The sequence below is a fragment of the Elgaria multicarinata genome, chromosome 9 (genome assembly GCF_023053635.1).
Source record: "Elgaria multicarinata webbii isolate HBS135686 ecotype San Diego chromosome 9, rElgMul1.1.pri, whole genome shotgun sequence".
Taxonomy (NCBI): Eukaryota; Metazoa; Chordata; class Lepidosauria; order Squamata; family Anguidae; genus Elgaria; species Elgaria multicarinata.
The window spans coordinates 100,973,285-101,000,523 of NC_086179.1; the positions used below are offsets into that span (position 1 = coordinate 100,973,285).

Below are 27,239 nucleotides of genomic sequence, written 5' to 3' on the forward strand. Positions count from 1 at the left end.
GATCATTACGTTTGTACTGTGATGAGATAATCCATCTGCTGTGTGTCCATTTAAAGCAGGAGAGGGGGACCTCTGACCCAGGGTCCCAATCTAGCCCCTTTCAGTCCCAATACTGCCACCTTCCCCTATTGCCATCCCCTTTCCCCCAAGCATAATTTGTTTGTGCTGTTTTTCCCCCTTTCTAAAAGATTGAAATGCCTCTCCTAAGGCTGAATTACTGGCAATGAGAGCTTTAAGCTTCAATATGCGGTGTGGGTTTTTTTGGGTGTGTGGGTGTGTGTCTTTCCTTTTGTCCCACTCTCTCCACCTTCAGTCCTGCCCCCCAGTGCAATGCAGCCCCCAAGAGCTTCTCCAACATTGAATTTATTTGACCCTCAGGCTGAAAGAGGTTCCCCACCCCTGGTTTTAGGGATGACTACTGAAGTAAGTCAGCAGAGCCTAACCCTGCCATTCTGTTGCCAGAAGAAACCAGAGTCAAGTTTTGGCAGTCAACTTTCTGCAGCCAGAAGACATGCTTTGAAATACTGCCTTCTGTACCTTTCTTTCTAGCCAGCGAAATGATATCAGCTGCACTCTTACTCATGACCTTGGTGATATACACTGGACAGTTGATCCGACTAGCTATGGTGATAGCCCGGAAAACAGCTTCTGCTTCAAGCTGAAACAAGAACACAAATTTGGTTGTTGTAAACTTGCATGCATGTGCCCCCTTGCGGCTGAAGAGGTTGTATACTTGAGACTTAAATTCTTGTACTTGTACCTCTCCACTTCCCTGTATTTTCAAATGATGCGTCTTCGAGTAATAACAAAAATGTTTAGTTTATAATTAAAGGTGTAAGTGCAAATAAGCAAAACAACAGAAAATAAGAATATTTGATGAGAACCTGCCTTGTCCTCTGTATTTATCCATGAAACGCATCCCAAACTATATCTAGTAAACCCTGTATTCTGAACCCTAAAATTAATTCCTTTCCAAATCTTTTTATGAGCTTATTCAATAGAGCTGTAAACTACACCTTTATTTTATGCAATGGTAAGAAACAAAAACCAAAACCCAGACCATAGCTGCTAGAGCACTTGAACTGAATGCAGCCTTCACCTCTTCAGGTCTGCTCAAGGCATGCCCCTCAGGTCCAGTGATTCCCATCTCCAGCATACGTTTCTGTTCCTGAAAAGATAACAGAGGCATGACAATTCCCAATAGGTTAAGCGGAATCAGCTGATATATCAAGAGTCAATTTTATATGCTTCATTTAATCATGCTGGCCAAATACAGAGGCCTGTTGTGGTCTTTCACTGCCACCACTAAAATGCACAAAATGATCATTAGTACATGTTGCTATGTGTTAGCTGCCTGACATAATTATTAAGGTGTTTCCATACCTCCCCTTCCAACTGCTCCACCATTGCAAATGTCCTTGGTAGAAGAGTCTCAGGCAAAAGGGAAGGTGGCACTTGTCTCATACCAATTATTTGCCACACAGATCTTTCAGAGACAATTATACCTTGGTGATGAAAGGAAGGCATTGAGCAGGGGGTTGTACTCGATGGCCTTGTAGGTCCCTTCCAACTCTGCTATTCTATGATTCTATGATCTCCAACATCTATGAAGTCCTGTTTAACAGACTTGTTCCAAAAGGCAAATGGCCTGACAAACCTGGATTGACTGTTCATAGGGATTGAGTCTAATGAGTTTCCCACCTGTTGTAACATACTCATCTGTAGAGACATCTGTATATGCACTTTAAAGATACTCAATTTGCAACCCATTGTTCTTATGACAGTTAACATTAAATTGCTGCACTCAAGTTTTCCCACTTCTTCTCCATGCCCCTGAATCACAGGCTGGAAGTGTAGGCAATTTTAAGGAGATGGTCATATCAAGCATATAAAAGAGGCATAGCTAAAATGGCTGTCTGAACCAAAGTTTGCTTTTGACCTATTACTGTCAGGCAGCTTGGCCTGGGGAAAAGGGAACATTAAGAGAAAATGTCTTTCTCAATAAGGTTCATACTCCAGACAGGTCAAAACCACAGAGAACAAGTTGGGAAACTCCTATAGAACTATAGAGATGCCATTACATATTAAGAATACAGTAGCCAATCAAAGTACAAATAAACAAATGTATAACATATCATCTTGAAGTGTATTATTTATTTATTTATTTATTTATTACATTTTTATACCGCCCAATAGCCAAAGCTCTCTGGGCAGTTCACAAAAATTAAAACCACAATAAAACAACCAACAGGTTAAAAGCACAATTACAAAATACAGTACAAAAAGCACAACCAGGATAAAACCACACAGCAAAATTGATATAAGATTAAAATACAGAGTTAAAACAGTAAGATTTAAATTTAAGTTAAAATTAAGTGATAAAATATTGAGAGAATAAAAAGGTCTTTAGCTGGCGACGAAAGCAGTACAGTGTAGGCGCCGGGCGGACCTCTCTGGGGAGCTCATTCCACAACCGGGCTGCCACAGTAGAGAAAGCCCTCCTTCTAGTAGCCACCTGCCTCACTTCCTTTGGCAGGGGCTCACGGAGAAGGGCTCCTGTAGATGATCTTAAGGTCCAGGCAGGTACATATGGGAGGAGGCGTTCCTTCAAATAACCTGGCCCCAAACCGTTTAGGGCTTTAAATGTCAATACCAGCACTTTGAATCGGGCCCGGACCTGGACTGGCAGCTAATGAAGCTGGAAAAGGACTGGCGAAATGTGGTCTCTTTACTTTTATAAGTAAAGTAATGTGATTACTTTACTTATAAAAGTAAAGGGAACATACTTTGTTGGGTTTGCTCCAAGCAAGAGGTACCCTCTAGTTGAAAGCTGTGTTGGTAATGTATGTTCTTGAACTCCTTTCCTGTTTTTCCATAGGGTATGTGGTGTGTATGTGTGTGTGTGCATAAGTGTGACATTGTCTTTCTTATTGATAAAAAGCAATATAAATGCCTTCTATCCAGTTGTTACTTGTGGTTCAGTACATGCCAATGCCAAAGACAAACCACAATCTAGGATCAATCTAGGATCCTTTTCATAGAATCATAGAATAGTAGAGTTGGAAGGGGCTTATAAGGCCATCGAGTCCAACCCCCCGCTCAGTGCAGGAATCCACTCTAAAGCATACCTGACAGATGGTTGTCCAGTTGCCTCTTGAATGCCTCTAGTGCGGGAGAGCCCACAACCTCCCTAGGTAACTGATTCCACCATCGCACTGCTCTAACAGTCAGGACGTTTTTCCTGATGTCCAGCTGGAATCTGGCTTCCTGTAACTTGAGACCGTTATTCCGTGTCCTGCACTCTGGGAGGATCGAGAAGAGATCCTGGCCCTCCTCTGTGTGACAACCTTTCAAGTATTTGAAGAGTGCTATCATGTCTCCTCAAAATCTTCTCTTCTCCAGGCTAAACATGCCCAGTTCTTTCAGTCTCTCTTCATAGGGCTTTGTTTCCAGACCCCTGATCATCCTGGTTGCCCTCCTCTGAACACGCTCCAGCCTGTCTGCATCCTTCTTGAAGTGTGGTGCCCAGAACTGGACGCAATACTCAAGATGAGGCCTAACTAGGGCTGAATAGAGAGGAACCAATACCTCATGCGATTTGGAAGGTATACTTCTATTATTGCAGCCCAAAATAGCATTTCCTTTTTTTGCAGCAACATCATACTGTTGGCTCATATTCGGCTTGGGTTCTACAACAATTCCAAGTTCCTTCTCATTTGTATTATTGCTGAGCCAAGTATCCCCCATCTTGTAACTGTGCATTTGGTTTCTATTTCCTAGATGTAGAACTTGGCATTTATCCCTATTAAAGTTCATTCTGTTGTTTTCAGTCCAGCACTCCAGCCTATCAAGATCACTTTGGAGTTTGTTTCTGTCTTCCAGGGTATTAGCTATCGCACCCAATTTTGTGTCATCTGTAAATTTGATAAGCGTTCCCTGCACCTCCTCGTCCAAATCATTAATAAAAATGTTGAAAAGCACTTTGAAGATTTTGCTATACTCTGTGTGATATAGGCTGTAGCTAGACCTAAGGTTTATCCAAGGATTGTCCTGGGATCAAACCTGTTCATCTAAGTGCCACACAGGGCATCCAGTGCTCAGGCAGGGATTAACCCAGGATGATCCTGGGATAAACCTTAGGTCTAGCTACGGACATAGTCTCCCCTTCCCTCAAATGTCTTTTCTGACTGCAAGTTCTTTACTGGATGACCATAGTTTCACCTTTCCTAACATTTAACACTCTTTCCCCATCACCTTTCTCATATCCTTACTCACACATTCAGCATACTGTAACCACTGAACAAATGAAGCAGTTGACAAGTATAGAAAAATCTAGTACAATAAACCAGCAACCAAACATTCAGAAACTTCTATTACCCTGCAAACATTAGCCATGGAACAAAATGGACTAAAGGCTAGCACCTCTTAGCTTGTTTCAATTTCAATCAGACATAACAGTCAAAAACAACCAAGAAAAACACACCTACCCAATTGACATAGCAATACCTACTGACAAAAACGTTGCAGAAAAGGAAGAGGACAAGAGAGAAAAATATACACCACTGGCTATGGAAGTTAAAGAACTATGGCAATAGGAAAAAGTTACAATTATGCTTTTAGTCACATCAGCCATCAGCATCACATCATTTTTTTCTACAGAAACCCTTCAGAAATTAGGCCTACCAAAATACATGCATGCCAACATCCAGAAAACAGTCATACTTAAAACATGTTCAATAGTCAAGAAATTTCTGAATCAGTAAAGCCCATCATGTTCATCGAGAAAAAACACCACAAGCAAGAAAAGAGAGCTAGATGATAATGATGATGATGATGATAATAATAATAATAATGTCAATCCTGTTAATTTTTTTAAAGTTTTTTTAAGAAGGATGAACAATTATCTGCCACTGTTATAAAATATATGTCATGCCAATTATTATCAAGCAAATTGGAAAGAAAGGTCTATGGGTCTCAAATGCATTATTTAATAGGAATGTCACCTCCAAATCATCCCAACTCACAGAAAACTACAGTCCCCCCACACACTGCAAACATACACATGCATCCATAGTAAAACAACCAGGCATCCCATTCCATAGTAAAACAACCAGGCATCCCATTCAGACATGAATACACTCACACACTGCCAGCACGCGCGTGCACACACACACACACACACACACTTAGGGTCACATACTCCAAACCACACGCAAGCACACATCCATTCACCCATTCGCTCTCTCTCTCACACACACACACATACACACACACACACCTCAGTCTTACCTCCTACTTGCTCCTCCTCCTCCTCCTGCTTGCTGCTGCTTCTTCTTCTTCTTCTTCTTCTCCTTCTCCTTCTCCTCCTCCTCCTCCGCTGGCGTTTGGTGCGGGGGGGGGGGGGAGCTGGAGGACAGAACGCGTCCCCTACCCCTCAGCAATTGCACCAGTGCAGCAGAATGGCTAGATTGGCCCTGGGGGGAGGCGGGGGCTGGGAGATGCCATCCCAGAAGTCCCGGGATGTGTCTTCCAGTCCCTGCCCCCAGTGCCAATCTAGCCTTCTGCTGTGCTAGATCGACGCTGGGGGTGGGGACTGGAAGACACGTCCTGGGATTTCCAGGATGGCATCTCCTAGCCCTTTCCCCCAGTGAATTGGGGGCCAGTCCTGGTTGCCCTGGTGACCTCCATTTCTCCGGAGGTCTCCGGGTTTTCCCGGTGCATCTGGTCACCCTTGGTTTGCAGGTTCTTCCTTTTTGCCCTTTTTGAAGATAACTAGCTCCTTCATTACTCTAGGATGCAGTTCATTGGGCCCTGGGGATTTGAACTCGTTCAAAGAAATTAGGTGTTTCTTGGCAATTTGTTTATCAATCTCAAACTGCAATCCTGCTCCCTCAACTTCTGCTTCACTTTTTCCAGTGGGGTCACGGACCTGCTTTTGGGATATGACTGAGCCAAAGTAGGAATTGAGCACTTCAGCCTTTTCTTTGTCATTTGTTATCAATTTTCCATCATCAATAAGCAGTTGAACCACCATTTCTTTCCTCTGTCTTTTACTACTCATGTATCTGAAGAAAGCCTTATTGCTTTTAGCATCCCTCACTAACCTCAGCTCATTCTCAGCTTTAGCCTTCCTGGTGCCATTTCAGCACTTCTGTGCTACCTGTCTGTACTCTTCTTTTGTAGCCTGGCCTTCCTTCCACTTCCTATAGGTATCCTTTTTTGTTTTCAGGTGATCTCTAAGCTTTTTGTGGAACTACATTGGTTTCTTCTGTTGTCTTCTATCTTTTTTCCTTGTTGGAATTGTTTGTAATTGTGCCTTTAAGATTTCCTTTTTAAATAGTCCCACCCATCTTGCACTCCTTTTCTCATTAGGCTCCCTTGCCATGGGACCTTACTTATCACAGTTCTGAGTTTATTGAAATCCTTCATGGCTATATTCCAATCATGAATCTTATCCCACCGAGTATTAGGATTTCAAATTCATTTTGCTTGTTTGTATATAGACATCAGAGGCCATGGATGATGTGAACCGCCCAGAGAGCTTCAGCTATTGGGTGGTATAAAAATGTAATAAATAAATAAATAAATAAATGTTGCACCTTCCAAGTTTCCCTGCTGTGTTTCCCTGCAAATTACTGGGATCTATCTCCACTGTCTGTCTTTTCTCCTCTTTTTTTTTTTTTTTGTAATACTTGGTTCAGTAGTTAGCTCTGGGCTTTTGCCACCCCACTTCCCATGAATTAGTTTAAAACCTTCTTTAACAGATCATAGAATCTGAGTTGGAAGGGGCCTATAAAGCCATCAAGGTTTGCGAGGCTCCTGCCAAAAGCTTTCTTCCCAGTCTCTGTCAATGTGACATGCACCCCATCAGGAGTCTGTCAGATTGGTATTGAAGGCCATTGTCCATGAAACCAAAACTTTCTCAATATTATCTGCATATCCAGCTGTTCGCTATCAGTATCCTTCTTTCCTTACCAGTGCCCGGACCTTCAATAGGAAGGACTACTGAAAACACCAGTGGTGCCCCCAATTTCTTCACTTTCTAATCTAAGGCCATAGCTAGACCTAAGGTTTATCCCTGGATCATCCAGGGGTCAAACCTGTTTATCTAGGTGACACACAGGGGATAGTGCTCAGGCAGGGGTGAAACCTGGATGATCCCAGGATAACCTTAGGTCTAGCTGTGGCCTAAGTCTCGTAGTCTTTGGCGATTCATTTAACTTCCTTCTGGCTGCATCATTTGGACAGTAGTCAGCTGGAGTGCTGTGCTGAATTCTGGCCCCTATTTTCAGGAACTTTTTCTCTCCTTGCAAAAAAAAAAAGGCATTTTTTCTGCCTCTTTCGCAAGGAGGGGGAGAATTTTCTCCTTGGGGAGGTGGTCAGCATTTCCACATACCCTTTAAAAGTGTAACCAATTGTTTAGGGGTCTTCTTTCTTCCTTTTAAAAAACACCCACCCACCTCAGCACTTGGAGGAGCACAGCAGTTCTTCATGAATGCCTATTGGAGACCATGTGACCTCACCCTCTCCCATAGGCATTCAGGAAGTGTGTGTGGGGGGGTGTTTTTTAAATAAAGAACCCCCCTCAAAACTTCTTATACTTAAAAGAGTATGTAGAAACCCTTTTTCCCCTCCCCAAGGAGAAAATTCTCTAAAATTCCAATCTCTCCCAGCCTCTTTTACCAGAGTTCTCACTACTCCCCATGAAATGCCAAAAATGTAATAATTGGAAATTTTGACACAGTTGGTTTGATGAGTCTCAGTAGCTTCCCATCCATGGGCATCAGCTGGAATTTTTCCAGGGATGGAGGGGAAGCTGCACAGCAGTTTATGGTTATAATTTGTGTGCAAAGCACGCACTGCTGCAACACGTCTATGCACTTTCCTTGTGTGTGCTCTTTGTTGCTTAGCATCACATTCCATGAGATTTAGAAGCCTACATGGAATAGTAGAACATCCTGGGAACTGAACAGCACTAATGCAGAAGAGTGTTAGATTCAAGAATCCTCATGAACCCCAACCTAGTGCCCTCCAGATGTTTCAGACTACAACTCCAGCATTCTGGAACATTGGCCATACTGGCTAAAGCTGATTGGAGTTGATGTCCAAAACTTCTGAAGGTCATTGCATTGGGGAAGGCAGCTCTAAGAAGTAGCAGTGGCGTCTGTGGAGAGTGTCTTCAACAGTGGGAGAAGAAATGAGAATACTTGATCAGTGTTTAAAGTTCTAGAGGAGTCTGCACTTAACAATGTGAAAAGTAATCAGCCACTTTTTACATCTGCTAGCGATACAACTTCTGCATGGCTTGAATTTTGAACTACAGCAATGTTACTTTGTAACTGCACATTTTCCCTTGAACTGTACATTTTGTGTATGGGTACAGATTTTTAAAAAAGTTTTGATACAGGTCTAACATAACAGGTCTAGCATCAGAAAACAGGTCTAACATTTCTGGTAGATTTGGTAAGCAATAAGGCCAGGGCACCAGTCCAGAAAGATAGGTAGATCTAGCCTCTGAGAAATGTGCATACTAGGTCTCCCCTCTGTTGTTTCTCAATGGGTGGACCTGGTGTCCAGACAATGTCTTCCCATACACAGTTGAAACTCTCAGTTCTTTGTATGACTCCCTTCACTCCTGTAATGGGCCATTACGATAAAGGCTTTTATACAGTTGCAGGATATGGGTAATATTGGTGGGGTGGTGGTGATCTACTCTACAGACAATGCACAATAGTTTCAAGTACCTTCATGAGAGATTTCTTTATTTCTAAAACACATGAGAAAACATTAACTTCTTTGGAGCTGCATGGCACAGGGCACATGACATTCTCCTGCTCCTGCGGTGATCTCAGCTCCGCCTCTCAGTTTTCCTGGAATGTACCTGACTGCTTCTGTCCCAGTTTTTCTAGCTCTCTTGCTTCCATTTCGAAGGATGTTTGTGGTGTGCCCTCCCTTTGTAAGGTCGTTGCTGTATGTTGCGCGTTCTGGGCTCAGTGAACAGCCATTCAGCTGTGAGGGACATGTGCATGGTTATCAGGGTGTGTGGTAGTGGACCTGTCTACCTTTGGATGGATATCAGCATGTTTTACTACCAAGTGTGTGTGCAGGTGTGTTTTTTAAATACATACAAACCTATCTCTGCACAGGAGCACCTATTCGACAGAGTTCCTAACCCCCCCCCATGTGTTACTGCATGTTTGCGTTTGTGCGCATGCCTCGTAAGTCATTTAAAAAAATCTCTGATCCAGTGTTGGGCAGATGCTGCTGCAAAATGGGAATAACAACACTGGGCTACTTTGCAGGATTTGTGTAACACACACTTTCTCAGCCACAGCCCCTGCCTCCTGTCATATTATCATAATAACAATGAACTTTATCTGATAATAATAATAATAATAATAATAATAATAATAATAATAATAATAATAATAATAATTTCTTACCCATCTCTCAATTTTGATTGAGAGGGGGAACAACAGTAAATATAAAACACATTGTAAAAGGTAATTATTAAAATACATTCTGGTATTTTATATTCTCAGATATAATATCCCCAAGAAATTTTGAATGTGGTAATGCATATAAAGGACAACACTCATAGTTTATTAGATCTTCAATTTCTGGGGATTAATTTCGACTGCTATCGGTATGGTTTGAATTCATAAAGCTGTAAATGCTTCTCTAATTCTGGGAAAGGTCAGAACTACCATGTAGGAGGCTCTTAAATGGATACATTTATAAAGTCCATAAAAACCCAAAATTTGGAAGATAAAATAGCCTGTTGATCCAACATCATGTTTTGATCAAAAATCTGTTTCTCCAGATCTCTTTTAGAAAGTGAAACAAAGACGTCCTTAGCAATGAAATAAGATAGGAAAAGATAATTAAATCTAGAGACCCATGGCAAGCAAGTCTGGTGGCTAATAAAACATAACTTAGATAAAAAGTTATCGGATTATTTTTCCAATTTACTCAAGCAATTAAGGATACCACAGTGTACTCAAGCTGTAATAAGGGGAAATCAACTTCTGGATGGACCAATTCTCCTGGGGTACCGGAAGGTAATGCAAATATTTTCTGAAAGAATTGTTTCTAATTCGGCAACCTGAAAATTCTCCTAGCCCATACTAAAATGCCATATAAGATGTTGGCAGCTGGTTAAATCAGAACCCAACCCAACCCTGCCTTCATATTGTACAATGTACATTGATGGTGCTATATAAATAAATAAATAATAATAATATAATAGAACTTAAAATGGCAGCCAGGCCATAGCTAGACCTAAGGTTTATCCCTGGATCATCCAGGGGTCAAACCTGTTCATCTAGGTGACACACAGGGGATCCAGTGCTCAGGCGGGGGTGAATCCTGGATGATCCCAGGATAAACCTTAGGTCTAGCTGTGGCCTCAGTGTACATAGGCCCATAGTTCTAACAGAACCTTCCTGAGCATTCCAAGAGAATGTATCCATAAAAAGTACCCCAAGATATTTAAATTTTTTACATTGCTCTAGCTGATAGCCATCAGCATTGATGAGGTCGCTTTCCAAAAACCGTAACTTTAGTTTTATAATAATTTATTTGTAGTTTTTCTTCAAGATAATACTCACTCAGCCTTGACAAATGTCTTCGTAATCCAATACAGGGCAGGAGCTGCACTACTGCTTTAAAATGGTTTATAACAGTAGTGACAAGTTGGGTCCCAAGACACACTCCATATACAGTTTTCAAACCATTTTCAAAGTGTTATAATATGCTTGGCCCAGGTTAAGGATACAAACACCATGTCACTGGTGAATAGAAGAATAAAAATCTTGCAGCTACCAACTGAGGGAGAGAAATTGTTTATGTAACAGTTCAAAAGAAAAGCAGCCAAAAGACAATCCTGTTTGCTCCTTGGTTAATTGTAATAGGGTCAGTAAAAATACCTGAATGAATGAATGAATGAATACCTTTATTGAATAAGTCTTCTGACCATTTCAAAAAATCACATATCATTAAAAACAAACAGACATTACTTAAAATTTATGATTTAAAATTTTAAAACAATATACAGTTCGTAATTAATACATTATATATGACTAACAGTTAATAAGACCCCACATATATTACAACATTTGATAAAAACTTATTAATTAATCCATTTTTTCTAATTTTTTTCCTTATACTGGCTGCTTTAAGAGCGAATAGAGCAACCCTCTGGGTCACAAAATATTTAGAACCACATAGGAGAAAGGACGGTAGTGTTGTCCGTGAGGACTTGGACGTATCGATTGGAAAGTTCCGGTTCGAATGCCAGCAGAGCTTTCCTTACTGCTTCGAGTTCTAAAAAGTTTATGTGGTTTTTCGCCTCCAATCGCGACCATCGATCTTGGATCTGGAGCGGGCCGCAGTGGGCTCCTCAGCCTGTGGTTAGGACCCGCGACGGCGGTGTTTGATGAAATGGAACACCGTGAAGGAGATGCCGGGGTATCGTCCACCACTGGATAGAGTGCGCTACATGTTTCGGAAGGCTGAGGAAATGTAGTCTGGGGTTGTGTGACTTGTCGAAGTGTCGCAGGAACCACAGTTGCATTCTGAACCTGGCCCATTCGACAATGAAGACGGTCAATGCCATGTATCCTAGTAGGCATTGGATGGAGTGTACTGATGTTCGAGTGGTTGACATCATGACTCGGGCTTTCTTCGTTAGTATACGGGATCGTTCGAGTGGTAAGTAGGCTCTTGCCGGTATGGAGTCGAGACGGGCTCCAATGAAGGTTATTGATTGAGTTGGTTGGAGAACAGACTTTTCGTGGTTTATACATAGTCTGAGGTCGTTGAGCAGGGAGATGGTGGTCGATATGTGATTCTGGAGATGTTGTTTGGAGTCTGATACCAGGAGCCAGTCGTCTAGGTATGGATAAACCTCGACACCTAGTAGGCGGAGATGGGCGCAGACGACTGCCATACATTTGGTGAACACTCTTGGGGCCGATGTGAGGCCAAAGGGTAGTACGCAAAACTGGTAGATGTCCGTGCCTATGGCGAAGCGTAGAAAGTGACGGCATGATTCGTGGATAGAAATATGAAAGTACGCGTCTTTGAGATCGACGACGGCGAACCAGGCATTTTTTCTCAAAAATTGCAGAGTTGTACCCAAAGTTGTCATTTTGAATTTTTGGGAGCGTATAAAGGAATTTACGTCCCTTAAGTCCAATATAGGTCTGAGACCCCCGTCCCGCTTCGGAACTGTGAAATACCGGGAGAAAAAACCTGCAGTTGCGAGCTGTTTGGGGATTTTTTTCGATAGCTCCCTTGTGCAGAAGTGTTAAAGTTTCTTGAAGTAGTACTTCTGACGGTGTTGTATACTTTACAGTGCCGAGGGGAGGGAGAGTCTGGAAGTCTATCCTGTATCCCGTAAGGACGATGTCCAATACCCAGGAGTCTGTAGTAATGTTTTCCCATGCGTGAAAGAATGGGGCGAGGCAGTCCCGAAAAAGGTGGGATCGAGGATGTGGCGTGGCGTCAAAAACGACGTTTAGAGAAATTGTCCCCTCTCTTTTGAAATCTAAATTTGTTCTGAGGGGTAGTCGTCTTTCTCTGGAAGGTTTGAGAAGGCTGGAATCTCGGTGTCTTGTCGAAAGTCTGCCTTTGCGAATATGGTTGATATTGGCGTGGCCAGCGACGGGATTTCTGAGATTGCTGTTGCTGCTGCTGCTGTGGACCGATGCCCATCTTTTTGGCAGTTGTTCTTGCCTTTTGGACGTTGTCCATCTGTTCATCGGTCTTCGAGTTGAAAAGACCATCCCCGTCGAAGGGAAGGCTCTCGATTCGTGACCTGGCTTCTGGCGTGAGACCAGCGGATCTAAGCCAGGCGTGACGCCGGAGAGCTACTGCGTTTGTCATGAGTTTCGAGTAACAGTCGGCTTGGTGTCGGGTCGAGTTGGTCTGGAGTTTAGAAAGTCTGGACGCTTGGGCTTGAAAAGCTCTTGCTAACTCTCTCTGGTTGTCTGGCAGATAGTCGCACAGGGAGCCCATTTTGTCCCAGAGAAAAGCCTGGTAACGCGCCATCAGTGCCTGGTAATTAGTTACTCGAAGGCCTAAAGCTGACGCGGAGTAAGCACGACGACCCATAAAGTCCAATCTGCAACCCTCTTTATCAACTGGAGAGAAGTGTGCTTTCTGTGACCTAGAATGCGAGGACTCTACGATTATTGAGTTGGGCTTGGGGTGTGAAAACAAGAACTCAACGTCTTTAGACTGAACTCGATACATGGATTCGAGCCTGCGTGATGTGGGCGAGATGAGCGAGGGTGATTCCCAAGTCTGTTTTAACGTTTGTAGCAAGATAGGAGAGAACGGGATCTCAGTTGGCGTCGAAGCTTCTGTGTACATGTTATCGAAGAACGGATCGTGGATCTGTTCTTGATGTTGCTGGGCGTCAACGCCTAGAGCAGTGACCATGTAAAGGACTTGTTCCGAAAATGAGCCCATGTCCTCTGATGGTGAAGGGCCGACTTCATCACCAGGAGAAGGCAGCGATGGCTGGAGATTTGAGGAAGAAGAGTCAGATTGAAAACCTTCTTGGGAAGCCTGGTCAGGTTGTAGTACGTGGTATGTATCTTCCTGAGGCTGAGGTGGCAGAGATAGAGATCGAGGCGGTACCGGTGGTACAGATATATTTTGCGAAGACGGGAGACGAGGTCGACTCCTATGTGGGTAGGGATCGAAATAAGGGTCCCTGTCATAGTAAGGGTAATCCCCTGGATAGTGGTAGTCCGAGTATCTGTCCCAGTCCTGTGGCGGTGATCGAGATCGTCCTCTGTAGTTGTCGTAGTATCCCCTCGGATAATGCTCTCTGTATGGGGAAGAGTGGTATCTGGAAGTCGATCTCGGAGAGTGCTGGTGTCGACGGTAAACTTTAGAAGAGGGCTGCAGTGCGGTTGTGATTGACTGCTCGGAACGCTCTTGGTTTGGAGAGGGGCGTCGAGGAGAAAGCTGTGGAGCCCCTTGACTGGCTGAAGGAGGTCTGACTAGTGACAAAGCGCTCGAAGTCCTCCTGGGAGGAGGAGGAGGAGGGAGTGGCCTTTGTGGTGACGAGGATTCTCTGATCTCCCCCTCCGATGGTGTCGAGAGAAGTTCAGTGACCGGGCAATCAGGCGGGTTTGAACGCTCTCTAGTTGGTGGCGGGTGTTGTGCTGTCGACAGCCCCCGCGTTTGGAGTGGACACTTCTTTTTCTTTTTAGGCTGGGCGTCGGGGGACGACCTTGGCTTTTTTGCCTTTTTAGTGAGCTTCTTCATGGTCGATATGGTAATAGAGCGCGATGGCTCGTTATGCGCCGTAGATACCGAGGGAGCTGATGATGTCGAAGCTTTCGGTATCGATACGGGGGATGTCGCCATTTGTGAACCCGTAGGGTTAGGCGTGTCTACGGAGAGAAGCGTTCTTTTCCACAGTTCAGCTTTTAGGCGATCGGATCTGTGGCGTCTGGTTTGTTTGGAGAAAGCCTGGCAGTGGTGGCAGGTCTCTACCACATGGGCTTTTCCTAGGCAGAGGACACAAAGGGAGTGGCCATCTGCTGCAGGAAGTTTTGTGCCGCAGCGGGCACACTTTCTAAATGCGGCCCTGAGGGCCATACAAGGTAGAGAATAGTTTTAAGAGGAAGAAGAGGTATAGAGGAAGACGTATATAGTTAAGAAAAAAGGCAAGAATAAAGGTTTTTTTTTTTTTTTTTTAGGGAGAAGAATATAAGAAGTAAGAAGGAAAAGAGGTTTGAGAAGAAAAAACATGGAGAAAAAGCTCAGCTATAAGAGTTTGTTAGAATTTACGAGGAGGATCCTTCCGACGAAGCTAGCAGGTAAGCAGTCGCAAAGGAACTGAGGGGAAGGCGGGAGCGGGCAGGAGCATGCGTGCTGGACGGTGGGGGAGGGGTTCCCGCCTTTTAAACGGTTTTTTACTCAGCTCCTTTCCGAAGCTCAGCTCAGCGCAAGCGCAGAGCCCATAATGTGATGCACAGAGACCACGAAGAAGAACCTGTGGAAGTAAAATCTAAGCCAAGATAGATAAATGAATCCACCTGGTCAATTTCATTTGAATCCAAAACCCACTTATATCGCGTCTTTTTCTTTCCAAAGACTAGCACTTTTGATTTCTTACTATTAATCGTTAAATCATTTTTCCTGCAATATGAACTAAATTTTCTCAGAAGCCTCCGCAAACCAACCTGTGTGGTAGAAAACAAAATCATGTCATCCGCATAAAGGAGGATATTCAACGATTTATCCAGTATCCTTGGCATATGAAGCTCTTGGCTGTGTAGTGTGGAAACTACATCGTTAACATGGAAATTAAAGCGGAATGGCGCAAGAATACAACCCTGACGAACTCCTTTACTTGTGGGAATGTCGTTTGTTAAAGCTTGGTTTACCCCGGTTCTAACCTTTAAACGGGTATCTGTATAAAGGATCTTTATAAGAAAAAGGAGTCTCTGATCAATGTTTGTTTTAGCCAACTTATCCCAGAGAAGATTTCTATTAATTGAATCAAAGGCAGCAGTTAAATCGATGAATGCTGTGAAGAGCTGTCCACCCTTTGAGGTATATTTAGATATCAAATGAGATAATGTGAAACAATGATCAATAACAGACCTTCCCTGCCTAAAACCTGCCTGCTCTTCTACCAAAATGGCATTTTGTTCCGCCCACTCCTCTAATTTTTGGTATAAGAATCTAGCATAGATTTTTGCAGGGATATCTATTAAACTGATAGGTCTATAGTTGCTGGGGTCTCTGCGATCACCTTTTTTAAATAAGGGAATTATTATGCTAAGTTTCCATCCATTAGGTATACGACCAGTATTACTTATATGAGTGTAGAGGCCTGCAAGAACAGAAGCCCACCAGTCAACATTGTCTTTGAAAAGTTCTGGCGGCAAAAAATCTTCTCCAGGGGCCTTATTATTCTTTAACATGAGAATGAGAGGCTTTATTTCTTGTTTTAAAATTGGAGACCATTTGGGAAGGGCATCAATATCTTCTGCAACATTTATTCCTTCCCCATTTGCCTTATCCCTAAATAGTTCAAAATAAAAGTCTTCCCATACTTTAGCAGATACAGGAATCTCTACACTATAATTGTCTTTTCCAAATCTGGCAGATACCATATGCCAAAAACTTGCTGAATTTTTGTTTCTGGCCGCCTGTTCCAACTCTGACCAACTTTTTGCATAATAATTAATTTTCTTATCTATGAGTAATTTCTTATAATTTCGCCTAAGCTTAAGCATAAGTACATGTGCTTCATTGTCCAAGGAATCACGAGCAATCCTCATTTGTTTTCTCACTCTATTCCTTGAATCTTTACAATCTGCATCAAACCAAGTACTTTTTATATTCCTCAGACCGTTTCTACTGACCCTTTTTAATAACCAGGGTTTAATTTGTGAAGAAATTATTTGGTATGCAGACAGCACAGACTCAATGTTTGTGTCCAGAGCACATATCAGATTTCCCAGGGCTATTCCCTCATTTGATTTCAGGCAGGATTTAAGATTCTGGGTATTCACATGCTCCCATCTTATTGTTTTCTCACTTACAATGTCTAGCCTACTTGATACATACTTGTCTAACTGAGTCACTAATCTACGATCTGATTCTAAAATTAAATGAGTTGAAATGGGCTGATGGTCACTCTCTTCTCTTGTAGTTACCGTAATTCCTGGGAACAGATGAACATTCTGTCTAGGGACACAAATGTAATCTATAACACTGCCAGCTGAATGTGTAAAATATGGATATGGATAAAGAAGCCCGGTATCACTGGGACCTAAAATTTGAACCCCTAATTTATAGGTTAACTCCAACAAATTCCGACCCGCTTTATTTACTTTCTTATCTCTAGAGGACCAGTAATAGATCTCCTGGAGGTCTTCGTGAAGATCCCAAAGCTCAGCAGATTGTGTTGGATTGGAGCCAATTCTGGCATTAAAATCACCCAACATGATAATTAAATCATTCAGGAATCTCGTACCTAAATCCTCCACCAAATGTTCCAAAAGAAGCCAGACATCCTGAGAATAATACTGTGAGTTGAGTGGTGGTATACAAATATTTACTAATAATAATGATAAACCTGGGGTTTTTAACCTAATTACTATACTATTTTGGGGAGCAAAGCTATTACACACCAGCTCACCAACCCAACCTAAATCTTCCTTAACAAGAATTGCTAATCCTCCAACCGCTCTGCCCTTATTCTTCATTTTCCGAGCAGGTTCATTCCAAACAATATAACCTGGGAGGATATTCTCATTGTTTATGAGCCAAGTTTCTTGGAGGGCAATTACATCAAAGTCAAAAAGGAATTCCTTCAGATCAACTCCCTGCTGACAAGTCCTCCAGCCAGATACATTCCATGAGAGAAATTTAACTGGCTTGCTAGTGTGATTGTGGGGACTAAGATATGCATGAGATGAAAATCTAGCTGTCAATGAATCCTCCCTCCCTAAATCAATTAGCTCTCCCAATCAACTAATTTTGACTGCCTTTTCTAATTGATTAGTGAGTTGAATATACTCCGTATCCAGACACGTCAATTCCTCCATAAAGGGACTTAATACACTCACATTAGAACTCAAAGGATGAATGATGTCTGTCTTAGAATGTGTGGACACAATGGGCTGATTAATACATCCCAACTCCCCTTCCTCCAGGAACCTCATAGCTTGCCAGTTTATGCTGTTTAAGTCGACACCTTTCTTGGGTTTAGAAGCAATGCATTCATTTCTATTTTGGATCAAACCTGAAAGATTAACTGGGCTCATTTTTATTGAATTACTTGTTGAAATCTGAGCCTTCCTGCTATCTCCTGCATCCACCACTATTTTTAGCTCTTCTTCTTTTTGAAATCCTCCTCCATCATAAGGCTTTGGTTTCCCTAGATTTATTTCCCTTAGATGGTTTTTCAATTATTCTAACCTTTCCAAAATCTCTTCCTGTGCAAAATCTGGCAAGACCTGAAAAGAATTCAGCAGAGCAGTCTCCTCTGCAATGTCTAAACCTAACTTTCCATTTTCAAAATGCTGTGATCCCATTGCTGGATTTACTTTAATCCTCATTTATCCTGTTTCTCTCACTGAGTAAGGACTTGATTGTTGTCACAGGACCGATTTAGATCAATAAGATTTTCAGTATGATTCCTAACTCCCATTATGTTCTCACTTGGTTTCCTGTCTAGAGCATCAAATAAAGGGGCCAAAGGGGCCTGATTTTCAAAAAATCTTGCTAAAACTAAATTACTTACTAAAAATTCCCCTTTTGCTCTATAAATACAACTTGCTATGCCCCGGTCACTAAATGTAACAACAGCATGTGCTCTTATTCCATCATGATATAAGTATTCACAATATTGTTAAAGTGCAATGCACCTAGCATAACACTGTTTACCATATGCAAAAAATGTGAGACACGAACTGACTGGGCAAGATTGCCCCAAGGTTTGGGATAGTTCACAAACACCAGCTTATAAGGGATCATCACCAAATTCCAATTGGCTCTTACTGTTGAGACCAGCACTGGTTCGGGCTGAAAAATAGCAACACCCTGCTTAATACCTTGAACATCATCCTCCAACTTTACCTGAGCCTTACAAAGAACGTCTTCCCAGGGATCTTGCAACAGTTCCAAATCCTGATCACTGGACACATTACTCAAAGCAAGATCTGCTTCCCCACCACATTGTTTAGTAAGGGCTTTAAATGATCCTTTGCTCTTTGTCCTTTTTTCCCCTTCCCCCTGCTCTTTCTGTCGAGGCTTGATAGGGTTGGCCTTTGTAGATACATCCAGCAAATCAAACAACCTCTGAAAATCCTTTCTCCGGCAACACCGCACTTTTTTCTCCTGCTTTTTAGATGTTTTCATGTTTTTGCTTTTCTTTTGTTTCTTATGCTCCCCATTTTGAGCCACTTTTTTGTCTCCTTTAGACTGGTTCTTTCTGGAATTGCATGACTTCTTGTTTGACGACTCTGTTTGAGCTTTGCTATCATCATTACCTTTTACCAGCTGGTTCCTCTCCTGCAAATTAAAGCATTCAGTCAGAGTTGTTAACAACCTGTTACTTTCTGCCAAAAAGTTTTTAATGAGGGCTAGTTCTTTAGATATCATAAGTAACTGCCCTTCCATCTGAAGAAATTCCTTTCCTGTATCCTCTGTTTGCAAGGAGATTGTGTTGTAATTCTTTCTTGAGATATTAGCTACGCAATTAAATGGTTGATTCTGCGCAGGTTCTTCCTCAACTTCTACATTAATTACTTCTTCTCCCTCTCCCTCGACGACCCGCTGTGCTCCAAGTAAGGAGTCATGGATCTCAGCCAGGGCCAGCTGTGATGCTAGATCTAATGTAGACATCATAGATTTGGGTTCTTGTAAGGCCCCTTTAAGATCTACTGACCAATCCAGCATTTTGAGTTCTGGCGAGGAATCATCCTGTATGGACTTAAACAGTTCTCCTGACTTTCCCCCTTCCTCCTCATGTTTAAAAAACGGAGTGATTTTAATTTGTCTCTTCCGCGGCTCTGGAGAACGATACTGTGGGCAAGGGGTGAGACCCAAATCTTTATAAATCCTTCTTGTAAACACCATGATTCCAATTTTCACCCAGTCTGAGGCGGTGAGATTGTTTACTCCCCTTGCTATCTCTCCTGATCTTCAAACTTGGTGTATCAGCAATAGCAGCAGTTTCAGAGTTTACCTTTCCTCTCCTTGCAGCTTTGAATCTCCTTTGTTTTATCAAATAGTAGCTTATGTCCACCTTTACAAGCAGGCCTGATATAGCTGAAGTCTAAAACTGTCTGCTGCAATCTGTTCCAATCTGAGGTATTTCAACAGCTAATTTGAAGGCAGTAGGATATTTAAAACATTAAAACAAACAAACAATCAGAGCTCCAGCAAAGCAGCCTGAAATCCCTGAAATCCCTACTCTTACTCTTGCTGTAATGTCTGTGTGGAGAAGGGAAAAGCACCACAATAAAGATGCAAGAGAGGCAAGCTCTGCTGCTAATAAAAACTTTTTCTTTACTGAATTCTCTTTTAATTAGCTCAACACGTTTTTGTCTTCAGGAGCTAAAAATACAACATAAATACTAATTAGAAGCAACATCCCTGCCCATGTTGCAAAGACCTGAAGATAATACTACAACAACTGTATGTATTTTATTGCATTATGAATGTAAACTATCTGAAGGCAGACTCTCATATCAGTTACTCTGCATTGTTCTACAGTGCTCTATGTTAGTCACATTCTTAGAAGAAGAAAAATCTTCTTATGAAATCCTGGCTTTAAAGTACAGCCAACTCTCTCTGTTGCAACATGAGAAAACAAATATGCCTGTAAACAATTTGTAACCATGTACTTTATCATTGCCACACACCCCAAAGACAACTAACCTGAAGGAAAACATGAGCTATTAAAATGTGTAACAATAATAACTAAAATGTCCTCAGCGTTTTCTTTTGGGTGTCCCCGCTAAGAATTGCCTATATCTGTCTATGGAATCAAAAGCAGCAGCCAAATCTAAAAAGGCTGCATATAAAGATGCTTTAAAGGGCACACCATGCTTTTCCTTGCAAGATACTGAAGGGTGAAACAGTGGTTAGTGGTGCTTTGCCCTTTTCTAAACCTAGCTTGTTCAGGATGAATGATGATGCTCCATTTTCCCCACAATTACTTATTTACAATACTTATTGGCAGGGTTCGGACAACACATTAGTAATCAGGGTAAAATAGCGCACTCACTGTGCACTAATGGGGGGGTACTCCCCACAGGACATGGTGCCCCGCCCCCATTGTGCGGCTCAGCGTCCCATCGAGTATGTATGCTAATGCACCGGTTGACTGACAGGCTGCGCTCCCACGTCTCCGCCCTACTTCCTCCCTCAGGCCTCCCAGTTACTTCCCAGCAGCCACTGTGGCCCAAAATCCATGGCTGCCAGCATCAGCAGAACAGCAAACCACGCCTCCCACACCCCATTGGCTTCTTGGCAGCTGTGGGCCATCCTCTCCATCTTTGACTGTAGCAGCAAACGTGTCTTGGGACCCAACAGTTGTCACTACTGTTATAAACCATTTTAAAGCAGTAGTGCAGCTCCTGCCCTGTATTGGATTACGAAGACATTTGTCAAGGCTGAGTAAGTATTATCTTATTATGCCATTTAGTTATTGAGATTCCTTGTAGATCCTTCCAATATGTGGCCATAAGCACTCGTGCTGCTATTACGAGGTATCCCACAATTTCTTATGTAATAGGTCTTTATGCTGTCCATGGAGTAAGTTTAAAAGTGCCAGTTATGAACTGCCCATAGAGAAGAAATATGCCCCTTGCTCAGGTCATGCCTCCCCCAGCCACTTCGTGTCCAGGATTGGATTTCCATTGTCCACAGTTTTAGACTCACCCACAGAAGAAAATGTTGCAGAGGATTGCATAAGATTTTTAAATGTCAAGGCCAATCACTTGGACTTTGGCTGGCCATTTTGTGGAGTGATTTAATTGCCAATCAGTGGCTAAATTGATTGTACAGATAGTCTGATGTATATATAAGTCCAGTGTTAAAATGTATTCTTACTTCTCTCCTGTGTATATGCTGTTGCTGTGAGTATTATGTTACGTGCCGTGTATGCTGTATATATCTTTGATCAACCTAAGTTTTAAAACCTCAGTAAATATTATTGAAGAATTCTAGTCTGCTGTGGTCTGTCTCTGGTTGTGTCTCCGCACTTCAATCTTCCAGCTGTCTTCTCTCTAGCCAGAGAAAAACTTAGCTACCCGACACTTCGCCCAGTAGTCCCAAGCTCCCTCAGACCCCCAATGCCCCTTCATTGCTGCACGCCTGCTCACCCACTCACCCTGGTGCCATCCCCCAAGTCTGCCTGGCCCGCTGCCCATCCTCATCTCTACCCTCTCCACTGCCAGCCTACGCTTCCCCAAGCCTCGTGCAAAGCCAAGCCAAAGGGCACCCGTGGGCACCGCAGCCCCCCTTCCCTGCTGAGCATTCGCCAGCCCACCCCAAGTCGCCACTTTTTCATCACCAGCCCAAGGCGCCTATTCCCTTGTACACAAGGACTTATGGAAGCAGTAGCATGATTGAAAGAATCTTTCTTCATCAACAGCTACAGAAATGGGGACATGACTATGTGGGCATCGCAAAGGCTTGCAAAGGCAGTGGGCAGAGGCACCCGCTAGGGCACAACGGTTAGGGCTTCTTCCCGCACCTCACTACAAGAAGGGGCGTATTGGGGGGATCGTGTCACTCAGTAAGTGATGCCACTTCACGTGGGCTCACTACACTTCTGCTCCTTACAAATGGAGGTAGTGTGCCCAGATCCACACCATGATCCTTTGGCACACCCATGCAGCCTCTGCCCTGCCTCTGCGCTCTCTAGGCAGATTGTGCGGGTTCAGCAAATGCCCCCTGCCATCCACCGGGATGGCATCACTGTCATCACCTGGGCCAGACAGGTCAGGGTGGTCCTCCAGTAACACATCCCCACGAGGCTCGCAAATGTTGTGCAGAATGCAGCAGCACACTATGACATCTGAGATGACACCAGACTCAAGGTCCAGCAGACTTCTTCTGCTCTGGCATCTGTGGGTAGCGGTATGGCGCCATCAGCCATGGCTGAAGGGCAAACACCTGGTTGGCCAGAACCAGAGGGCCTATGACATGGCTGCACACGGAGGCCAGACCAGAGGAGAAGAAGCACCCTGTGGCTACCTTGTCCACCAGCGGGGAGTTCCAGAAGATGGCCGTGTCGGGACTCTGTCCTGACACTCCTGCAAACATCCAGGAACCTTCCCCTTGCATCCACCAGAACCTGCAGAGCCATGCTGTTGCAGTATTCATCATTCTGGGATGGGGCAAGATGCACACATGCATGGAGTCAAGGGCCCCCACTATCTGTGGAAAGCCCTGGTCACAGAGCCCATGCAAGTTCTTCTCATCCCCCATCCAGATGAAGTCATCAAGGTACAACTCATTCAGAACCTGCACGGACTCCTGGAAGATTTCACACACAGTCAACTTGCCCACCCCAAAGATCATGGAAAGGGGCAGGTAGCCCACATTGAATGCCAGCTTGTACAGCGTCAAGGCAAGTCAATGTAAAACTGGAATAGAGCATCTCATGCTCGTGGTTTCTCTATGCAGAACTGGGGTCGCTTCAGCCACCAGCTAGTCAAACGTCATGTGGGACATGTGGAAGATGCCTTGAAAGTGGTCATCATCCCAGTCATCCAAATTCTGCATCTCTTCCCAGATGGTGTCGGCGCAAGGAAGCACCCACCGGTGGACAGTATTCCACTGCTCCAGCAGGTCCTCAGCTGCCACCAGATGAGATGCTGTGCAGAACATCCACTGCAATGCCACTAGTCACCATCCCTTCAATCGCCCTGGCCCTGTCTTGGGTGAGCGGCAGGAGCTGCAGGCAGTACAAGAGCCATGGCACTGCACAGCCAGGACGAGCGAATGAAGCGCATCCAATGTTGAACTTTGTTCCCCCAAAATTCTGCACTTTTACAATACTTTCATATAAGGCTGTGCATGGACCCCCGATCCACAATTTTTGGATCGGGTCCACTCCGCCCAACGTCGATCCGCCTATGGTCAGCTCTGCTCTGCTCTGGAGCTCTGGATCTGAATCGGAGCTCCGTGTTTTCCCCCCATAGACTTGCATTGAAATTCAAATTCCTATAACTTTTTTACTGTTAATGTTACAAACCTCAAAATTGGCACCGTGAGAGTTTATCGATGTATCCACATTCATGCCAAGCTCCAAGCAAATCCGAGTATGCCCTGATTTGGGGGGAAATTTTGAAAATCCTACACCCCATTTTCAGAAATGGGATTTACTCCGACATTTTTACAGACAAACTTGCAAATGGGCTGTCATGCCCTGCTTGGATGCAGAGTCAGAAGATGAAGAGTTGGAAGAAGCAGGGCCCAGCACCAGCCCAGGAGGTGTGGAGTCGGGTCGGGCGGAAACTCCTGCGAAGGTACAGGGGGAAAGGCCAGGCACAAGCGTGCAGGCTGGGACCTCTGCCAGCTCAGAGGGCTCAGAGCCAGCAGAGACCGCTGAGAATCGGCAGGGTTCAGAGGACGAAACAAGCAAACCTGGCTTCAGTCAGCTGTGGGCTGAAAAGGAAACCAGGCGGCGATCACGTCGCCTTAACCAAAAACGCCAGGCAATTAAGGAACAGCTGAAGGACCGTGACTCAGCACTCTGACGCAGCTTAAATACGCAGCTGTGGAGCCCGTTAGCTTTGTCAGAGATTAACTGAGCTTTCTGGCGAAAGCCTTGGTTCCTGCATTTCGTGACCTTGTGCCTTGCTCCCTGACTCCTGGTTCCTGATTCCAGCATTGACTCCTGGACCCCGTGACCCCGCCTTGCTTCTCTGGACTCCTGGTTGACCGCAGACTGGTTTGTGACTACGCTTGCCTGGTATTGCCCCTGACTTTTGGACTGTTGTTTGGACTTTGCTGAATGCTGGCTGCACTGACTCTGGACTGGACTCTCGACTACCTGCTTTGCCAACTCCCTAGACTTCGGACCGGACATTGACTACTCTGTAAGCCGCCTCCTCGGCTGTTGTCTTGCTTTCTATTAGTGAAACTCAAGCCTCTGACTTTCCCTTCCCCCATCTGCTTGTGTTCTGTAAATAAAACCGAACTGCTGTTTAGCTTCCAGCGTGTTGGTCGTATATCTTTGTCAGCCTCTGGCAGCTTTCCCGGACATGGGCACCCTCACAGATGCCACATAGATCCACATTCATGGCATGTTTCAAGCAAATCCGAGCATGCCCTGATTTTTGGCGATTTTTTGTTTTGTTTTAAGCATCACCCCCTAACCCCCATTCACACACCCCTTTCTAGAACTCTGTCAGTTTTCATGTTAGAAACCTCAAAATTGGCACTATGAGGGCTTATCCATGTATCCACCTTCATACCCAGTTGGAAGTCAATCTGAGCTTCCACTGATTTTGGGGGAATTTTTGAAAATCCTACACCCCATTTTCAGAAATGGGATTTACTCTGACATCTTTACAGATACAAATTTGAAAGTGGGCACTCTCAGAGATGCCATCTAGATCCACATTCATGCAAAGTTTCAAGCCAATCCAAGCATACCCTGATTTTTAGCAATTTTTTTACATTTTAAGCATCACCCCTAACCCCAGTTCACACCCCTTTCGATATCTCCGTCACTGTAAACGTTAGAAACCTCAAAATCAGCACCGTGAGAGCTTATCCATGTATCCACCTTTATGCCCAGTTGGAAGGAATTCTGAGCATCCAGTGGTTTTGGGGGAATATTTGAAAATCCCCCACCCCATTTTCAGAAATGGGATTTACTCCAACAACTTTCTATACCTGCCCATAAGGATCCATTGCAAAGCGCATGCCCCTAGCAATCAATAATAGCACAGAATTCTCCATAGAGAAACCATTGGGATCCATTGCAAAGCACTTGCCCATAGCAATCAATAGGACAGATGATTTGGGGGAATAAAGATTTTTTTCTAAATAAGGATCTTCATCTCAGGTGAAACACTTTAAAAATGCACACACACTGAGAAATCTTAAACAGGGTGAGCGCGCAATGCAGCTGCCTTTTATCACAAGGAAGGATACCCTGAGTCAAAGCAAGACACGCACAAACCATCCCTGTGGTGCGGGCACAGAGGAGGACAGGCAGCATGCCCCTGTAGCACTGGGAGCAAGCATGCCAGAGGCTTGTGGGGTTGAACCACAAACCCCATCATCTAATACATCTCCCAGGCACCAGGAGGGCAGAGAGGCAGGCAGAGATGTACAACTATGCCATAGATTTGTAAACTGCCCAGAGAGCTTCGGCTATTGGGTAGTAAAGAAATGTAATAAATAAATAAATAAATTTTATTTATTTATCATCCCTTCAAAAAAAACCTTACCCCCTCCCGCTTTTAGCCATTCTAAACAAATTAATATCAAGCAAACCACAGGATGAAAAAGTCTGAACATCTCCACAAATGACCCCCAACCACCACTCTCTAAGCACAGTAAGTTTCAGGGATGTGGGTTTCAAAACAAAAAAAGTTATACGCTAATCTTTTCCGCAATGCAATCCTATGGAAAAATATCCAAAATGGCAGGTGGAGCACTCCACGAAAAGTGGATTGATTCGCTTGTGGTCGCTTCTCTTTGCTATGCTTTGCTAGCATCTCGACTTGCTTCTCCTCTACCTATAACTGAGGCGAAGCCCCCCGACTCGCTATCGCTTCTAAGAACCGAAGAGAAGTGGGTCACAGCACTACTTTCATATAATCATGACATAAATAGAGTGCAGCATACACAGTTCTTTCCAAAGAAAGGCTAGCTTTCTTAAGTCCCCTTATTTATTTCAGGGGATAATTGGACTTGAATAAATTATAACATATTTGATCTTGAATTTTGAAAAGGCCAATTAAGACTCATTTTAATTCACTCCTAGGACTCCTATACAAGATACAAATTCATACATGCTGTAAATTCATACACCACAGTTAGTTACCATTTCTAAATGGTGCACTGCAGTAGTAATCTGCAATGAGATGAATGGATAATGTGACACATGAGATGAATGGATAATGGGACACATTTCCATGACAAACCAACTCAGTGGACCTATCAATCAATATCTCAATATAAATGTAAAAGAAAGATGTTTCTCTCACCTGAGCTATCAAATCACCATTTTCAGCATGGACCATGATTACAGCTCCAAGACTTTTCAGGAAAGTAAAGGCTTCATAAAGCTATATAAAGTACACAGAGAGAAAAACAATAAGTAATGACAGCCTATTGGTTATCTTAGAGCTATTCTACATGAGGCTGTTAATTGGGTATTAATCGTCACAGAATTAAGATCTGAGCACTATACAAAGAGCATTTCCTTTCCTTTTTTGTTTTATATAACCTCTAGGTGGCACTGCAGTATAGGGGAATAGTGTAAATATACAAGAAACAGCCCTTTCTTTTGATTTCACAATTAAATGCCACATTTTTCCTGTTCTAAAAAAACCCCACACTCACCAAAAGTGCTGGTTAGACACAAAAATGAAACTAGAAGGTCACAGCACCATCTAAAGAACCTGTAAACAACTGTGAGCAAAGGAATGACAAGCACAAGAAAGACCTTAATTATTTTATGTTAGAGATGTGAAGGCCTGGAAAGAGACTGGAAAAATTCA

At 43.4% G+C, this 27,239-nt stretch overlaps 1 protein-coding gene across 1 annotated transcript in view; it reads right to left on the reverse strand.

The window, feature by feature from the left end:
- CRMP1 (collapsin response mediator protein 1) overlaps nucleotides 1-27,239 on the reverse strand; it is a 235,575-nt gene that overhangs the window by 52,031 nt on the left and 156,305 nt on the right. The window contains exons 6-8 of the mRNA XM_063134405.1: nucleotides 26,724-26,804; nucleotides 1,100-1,168; nucleotides 538-658 (exon numbers count right to left, since the gene is read on the reverse strand). Of these exons, the coding sequence (XP_062990475.1) occupies nucleotides 538-658; nucleotides 1,100-1,168; nucleotides 26,724-26,804 (271 nt within the window). The remainder of the gene's footprint in view (nucleotides 1-537; nucleotides 659-1,099; nucleotides 1,169-26,723; nucleotides 26,805-27,239) is intronic.